Source organism: Bidens hawaiensis, unplaced genomic scaffold (assembly GCF_021521415.1).
Source record: "Bidens hawaiensis isolate Kalapana, Puna unplaced genomic scaffold, B.hawaiensis_p1.1 tig00024136_1, whole genome shotgun sequence".
In the NCBI taxonomy this organism is placed as follows: domain Eukaryota; kingdom Viridiplantae; phylum Streptophyta; class Magnoliopsida; order Asterales; family Asteraceae; genus Bidens; species Bidens hawaiensis.
This window is the reverse complement of record NW_027493802.1, coordinates 200,611-207,785: the sequence shown is the minus strand read 5'-3', so window position 1 is coordinate 207,785 and position 7,175 is coordinate 200,611. Positions and strand designations below refer to the sequence as shown.

The following is a 7,175-nucleotide window of genomic DNA, read 5'->3' as shown; positions in this document are numbered from 1 at the left end:
AATGCTCACGATCAGCGTGATTAATTGTGGACGTCATGCCCCAAGGTTATTCGCACGATGAAACCTTAGCTGTCCGAACAATACCAAAATCAAACGTCAAATTTAACATTATGCGGATCATATATGGGTATTAGCGTCGACATTTTTAACGCGCCCGCAAGTATCGCCACCAATGTTTCCTTTTAAACTTGTCATTTTAATAAAACACTATCTTGGTGCCCGCGCGATGCGGCGAGGTACACGCTCAAACACGACATCGAACGTGTAAGCGGTGACCTCACTATAGTTCGCACGTATCCTGACTATAGTATACATGTAATGCTGCGTCAGATGTGTAACCATTCGTCGGTGAACAGGTAACTCGGTCTGAAACATGACCCAAGCCCACCAGACCCGTTGCGGCCCTAATTGCATGTCACGCAACATTTTATTATTAAAATTTTAAAAATTATAGCAATACTATACTCAAATTATAGAGAATAAAATGCTCGTTTTTATAGTGTAATTTTTTTAAAAAAATATTAACATGTAAAAAAGTTATGGTCGTTAAAACTTTGTGGGGTTGTTTGTTTAGAATAAGGGGCTTAATATGTAACTATTTAGTAAGTTAACAAAACTTACCCTTAAAGTTTAAGGACCATAATTGTAAGTGTGTTTTAAAATAAATGGTTAAAACTTTTAACCATACATGATCATAAGCAAAGACTATACTACCCCTATATTTTCAAAATTGATTGCATTATTGATTGTACTTTAAGCAATAGTAATTGGACCTCTTAAAATTTAAGAGGTCTTTCACTCACTCTTTATATATAGTAGAGATAATAACCAGATTTTTAGGAGAAATGACAAACAATTAGATTAAAGAAATAAAAAAAGTAAAATAAAAAGTAAACAGTAAGAAACACACTCTTAACGTCCATTTGATAAACTTTGAAATTCTTAAAGGCAACGTAGCTAGAAAAGTACGTATAGCCTCAAGTCTCGCAACCGGAGCATATACTTCCGTGTAATCCACGACCTTTTTGCTGATTGAATCCTTGCAAAACCAATCGTGTTTTTAACGAATGATGACCCAACTATCATCCTTTTTACACTTAAAAACCCATTAAAAATAAAATAAAAAGTAAACAGATCAGTGGTGTTCTATCTTAAAACCTAAACCTGGTTTTGGTGGTTATTATTATTATTTTTTTTTAAAGAAGTATTTATATATCGTCTAACTATAACTAAAGAATCACGTTATGTTATGCATGTGGAATATTAGAATTTAAACATAGTGTTCACCTGTTTTCGTGTATAGAAACCGAAATCTATTCTCTATTATATAAATATATCATTATATGTTTTTCAAAATATTGCATTTTAAGATTATATTTACAAATATACCTAAATTAATTTATCCACCTGTACATGGTAATGAATACATAATAGTTACAGTGAATAATAACATCAAATAAAAGGTAACAGAAGAACAGTATTTGACGACTAAAGATTTGTATTGAATGTCGTATCAATTGCAATGTTCCAAAAAAGACAAACATCATATCCATATATCTCAACCACAACGTTCTAGAACTTGGTGTTGGACGTAATTTCCAACTTAACAGGTCCTTCTCGTGTTGGTGACCGGCTAAACTTATTGAGCAAGTGTGATTCATTAATATGTAATGAATTTCTGAGGTTGCAATTAGGGTTTTATTATATTTGGTAATGGTTTGACTAACAAGTTATTTTAATTTATATAAAACGATTTATGGTTAGACATTATAGATGGTGAACATGATATAACCGGGTTAGGATTCATCAGTCAAACCGAGTTAGGGTTTTAGAGTTGTAATCATTTTTTAGTAATATATATAGATTAATATAAACGAGAGTTAATCGTTTAATTGTGTTTGATTATCGATCCTGGACTTGACTTTATGTTTAAATATTAAATATATTGTATTATAATTAACCTCAAGAAGCTCAAAACACTAAAACCTTGTTGATGGTGACACGATACGATTAATACGGACATCAATAGTCCGAACGCGACATGTTTAACTACATGTCATTTATTTAAATATACACTAAAACTAATTAGTATGTTTAATAAACATGTTAGAAGACATGACATGACTTAAGTTGTATGTGGTGATTTTTTTAACATATTCCATCACAACCTGGTTTCAAGTACGGTCAAAGTTGAGTATCGTCCATAACTTATCAAGAATCATTTTCATAAAGTTATAAGTGTCAACATCTCAAGCATGTTGTTTTTGAAGATTAATACCTAATTACCTACCTTAATGTTTAATAATTAAGAAAACTCACTTGCAAACAAAGCTAATAATCAAGAAGAAAATGATATTATGGTAAGTAAATAAGATTAATTGGTACACTATTCTATGCAATGCAGTTTCTTCCTTTCTCACCTGTCTTTTGCCGAGTCCTTGTCTCCCCCAATTCTATACACGCCAAATCCATCACCTTCCAAATTTTTATATCTCTATTCCACGTGCACACTGCTTCAGTCTCACTTTCTTGGTTCCACTCAACAAATTATTATTATTATTTTTTTCATATATCATCTAATATTGCTTTCTCTACCAATGCTAAAAGCTTAAGATCCTCTTTCTTGGAGGTTTCTTTTAACTCTCTATATCTCTTTGTGTGTGTGTCTCTCTCTCTATACATATATATTTATGTATGCATACACACACAAACACACACTCCCTCTTTATATATCTCTTGATCTATATAATCTTGATTTGTGTTGTCCAACAATACCCATGGCTTTAAAACCTTATTTCTTGAAGTCTCATCTAAATTTGCTTTCTCTACCAATGCAAAAAGCTTAAAATCCTCTTTCTTGGAGGTCTCTCTCTCTCTCTCTCTCTCTCTCTATATATATATATTTACACACACTCCCTCTTTATATATCTCTTGATTTATATCACATCTTGATTTGTGTTGTCCACCAATTCCCATGACTTAAAAAACCTTTTTAAGACATATGGTTGTAATGACATATGTCTATGTCATTGTACTGTGTTTTCACTAGCAAAAATCACACCTTTTTGGATCTTTAGCAATGCCCAAATCCTAAATCTCTCTAAAGTTTGACAAACATCATGTCAACAACAAGTGAGAGTTATAATGTTAATTGTCTAGATTGTGATGATCAAGGGGATGAACATAATATTCTACTCTCTCTTAGTCCTCCAGGCCAACAACATCATCCCAAAATCTCAACACCTTGCCCTTTTGACAAAAACCCTAACAAAGATCTTGATCTTGATCTTAATGTTACCATTGATACAAGTACTATGGATGATGTAACAATAGCTCTTAATATAGGTCAACCACCAGTACCAAGTGTAGTGGAAGTAGGAGGTGCTACTAGCTTTGCTACAAACCCTAACATGAGGGTAGCATCAGCTGATCATTTACAGTATTGGATCCCGACACCAGCTCAGATCATGGTTGGTCCAACACAATTCTCTTGCACAGTTTGCAACAAAACATTCAACCGCTATAACAACATGCAGGTTATTAATTTATCATGTTATTGATGACTTTCCACCATTTTAGTCCTTTTTATGTACTGTTTATTTATTGATGCACATGATCATGATGTTATATATGAAAGAGTTTTGGTAAAATATTTAGGGTAAAAGAATAAATCACCAGCCTTTTTTAACTTTCATTTTGGTGAAAATAATTTTGGGTGTTTTTTGTTCAATCAATGCCCCTAGATTATATGTTTTCTGAAACTAAATTAAGTAACTTTAACCTTTTTATACTTGGCTTTAATGATTTTATAATGGTTACTAAAAATAGTGGCACCCTAACAAGTTAAAAATGTGTTATATACTTCTAATAATGTAGTAGATCCTCAAAAACATTTGTTATTGTGTTTACATGTGTACTCTCATTGTTATTCTAATAAAGCATCAGCCTTTTTTTTCTTTTGATGAAACTAATTTTGAGTGTTTAATCAATGCACCTGGATTATATGTTCTTTGAAAGTAACTTTAGTCATGATTTTCACTTTGTTATAATTAGCTTTATTGGTTTTTGTGAGTCTCTAATGGTTACCAAAAATAATAACACCCCCTAACAAGTTAAGCATGTGTTATATTGTAGATACTTAAAACACATGTTTTGTTTTTATTCTAACATGATTTATGCTTCTTAATTACTTTGTGCTATTCTATTAAAGTTATATATCATGCTGCTTGTAATGTTATGTAACATTTCTAAATTTTCTTTGTGAATATATTTGGTCTAGATGCATATGTGGGGGCATGGATCTCAGTACCGAAAAGGACCCGAATCCTTACGAGGCACAAAGCCGGCATCAACAATGCTTCGATTACCTTGTTATTGTTGCGCCGAGGGTTGTAAAAACAACATAGACCACCCAAGATCAAAGCCACTCAAAGACTTCAGGACACTTCAAACACACTACAAAAGAAAGCACGGCGAGAAGCCTTTCGCGTGTCGAAAATGCTCAAAACCCTTTGCGGTAAGAGGGGATTGGAGGACTCATGAAAAGAATTGTGGGAAGTTATGGTATTGTGTTTGTGGATCAGATTTTAAGCACAAAAGGTCTCTTAAAGACCATATTAATGCCTTTGGAAATGGTCATGTACCTCATTACACTTCTGAAGATTTGATTGATGATGATCATGAAGATGAAGATATGTATGATCATGATGATAAGATAAGTTTTAATTAGTAATGGAGGTCATAATGATGGTAGCTCTCTTATGATTTAATTAGATTAGAAGTGATGATTAATTAGTGACCATAAGTTTCCAAAACTTTTCATGCACACATGTAGTCATGAATCTATTATAAGGTATTACTTAGAATGCATGCTTTAACATTGTTTTGGGAAGTTTTTGTATGGATTCATTTGGTTTCATGTTAGAGAAGACTAGATTCTCAGCACGATGCATTGTCCTTTTCTTAGGCCCCACAATGTTTGCCCTGGATCCGTACCCATGCATTTGTTTGGTTCCTTTTCTTATCGTCTTATAATAATTGTACCCAACTAATAAAAGATACATGAATGAACAACACCACAATAATGTCAACAGCATAGAGTTGAAAAGGAAATGTGTTAATTAGTGTATGAAAAATTTAACAACATAAGTTCTATAAATCTTCTTCTACGTACAATTATGTGTTATCAATGGGTTAGGCATTATTTTTTTTATCATGTGGTCATTCCTGCGGTTAACCAAGACAAAAAATAATGTATTAGTTTATGAAAAATTCGACAACATAACTTCTATATATATCTAACATTTCAACAAGGACGCGAAAGTATCCCAAAAGTGGAAACACACTAACAAAAATTATGAGTAATTATAGGTAGATTATTTTATTGTATTAAATAAACTAGTTTTTATCCCTCCATATTACGGGGTCGTTTTATAATATTTGTTTTTAATATTAATATTTATCTATTTTTTGAATTTTTATTTTTTTTATTTTATGAAAGTTAATAATATACTTATGATTTGATATTAAATTGTTTCACAAATAAATGAGATGTCATAACCTAGTTTAAAAGCTATATGAGTTTGATGGGACCAAAGACCCGTTTATTTTTTTTACTATAAAATTGGTTTCTTAATTATAAATAACATATATCTTTTTTAAATAAATCATATATTAATTTTTAGGATATTCCTACTTTATCGGATTTTTGTATCAAATATTTGATGAGATTAGTTTTTAATTTAATGAGATGTTATAATCCAATTAAGGAATATCTGGGTTTGGTAAGACTCATACCCGTGAATTGGGGTCAAATGCATGAAAAACTTTCATTTAAAAATCAAGCAAATCTGATGAATAAAAAAAAAGGGAGCGACCACATCGCGACACGTAGGATTTTTATGTTTTCGTTTATATATATTATAGATAGATGTATTATAATTTGAGCACCTACGATAAATAAACTCCCCCACCCCTGGAGAGTTATCGTTGGTGTGTGTTCTTAAAAAGCTTAGGACTAGTAGGTTCATGTCCTAAACAAGTAGGTTAAGTTTGTTAGTTATTAAAGTAAGAGAAAAGTTAAAAGAAAATATATAAAGAAATCTTATCAACTTCTACCGATGCATCATATTGATTGAACGCTTGTGTGCCAGATGACTTGGCCCTCCACATCAAGTGCCTTTATCTTGGCTAAAATTAACATTATTCATCTAGCAAGGTATGGTCTGATGATGTTGAAGTTTAATCACTTATCAAACTCTCGGTCATCCACCTCAAGTGTCTTTGTCAAGGAATAATTGTGCACCTCCTTCGTAAATCGTAATGTCATCGTACATATCATGCATATGCTAGTGTTATTTTTCATAGATCTTGTCCTTTATCTAGGGATCCCACAGATACAACCCCCACATACATATATGTCCTTTGGACGGATCAAACAACAAACAACTAGTGTTTTTGGGTTAATCTCACAACTAGCTAGCGTAAATCATTAGTTGAGAACCAAGATCTCGGATCTTGTTTGGTTTGGTTATTACCCAAAGAAGAAGGTAGAAAGGGAGACGAGAGAGTATGTGAGTAGATAAGATTTTTTTTTTCAAAATGTTATGTTAGCATTTGCATGCTTCACCTTTTATAGGTGAAGCCATGCACTACAAGAAATTCAAGTTTTAGGGGCGGCACCCAGAATTTTGGGCGACGGCCAACAGTGTCGCCGCTATTGGCGCCGCCGCTAAAACTCTTGATCCGGGTGATAGATCTTCAAATCTTCCTGACCGTTGATAAGCACAAGATCTAATGGTCACAATTTTTCATAACAAACACACCACCATCTCCTCCAAATTAATACACTCACAAACAAACACACCCACCTTAAAAAAAACCCCACCTAGCTCCAAATTAATCTCCTCCTCATCTTCTTCTAGCTGCAACCGGTCACCACCGCAGCCCAACGTAACCAGCCAACACCTCGTTATCTTCTTCAGCTCTGGCGTACCTGCAAATTTTCCGACGCATCTGCAACTTTTCCGGCAACACTACTTTTTTGAAGTTTTTTGACCGTTTTGTTTCATGTATATTGTACAAATTATGTTTAGTTATTAGTCCGATTTGTTTGTAGAACTTATGTAAAGTTTTTTAACCGATTAATGATAATTTAATAGTGTGTTGGTTCAATT

At 32.7% G+C, this 7,175-nt stretch overlaps 1 protein-coding gene across 1 annotated transcript; it reads left to right on the top strand.

Moving 5' to 3' along the window:
• Nucleotides 1–3,119: 3,119 nt before the first annotated feature.
• LOC143568730 (zinc finger protein WIP6-like) lies at nucleotides 3,120–4,729 on the top strand. The gene is made up of 3 exons (XM_077054806.1): nucleotides 3,120–3,132; nucleotides 3,175–3,536; nucleotides 4,280–4,729. Exons 1-3 carry the CDS (start codon nucleotides 3,120–3,122, stop codon nucleotides 4,727–4,729), a joined length of 825 nt encoding a protein of 274 aa, XP_076910921.1.
• The last annotated feature ends 2,446 nt before the right edge of the window (nucleotides 4,730–7,175 follow it).

Bases quoted from the DNA above. Each gene is read 5' to 3' on its own strand.
- LOC143568730 (XM_077054806.1), top strand. The intron at 3,537-4,279 runs GTTATTAATTTA...TATTTGGTCTAG, and splicing joins ACCGCTATAACAACATGCAG to ATGCATATGTGGGGGCATGG.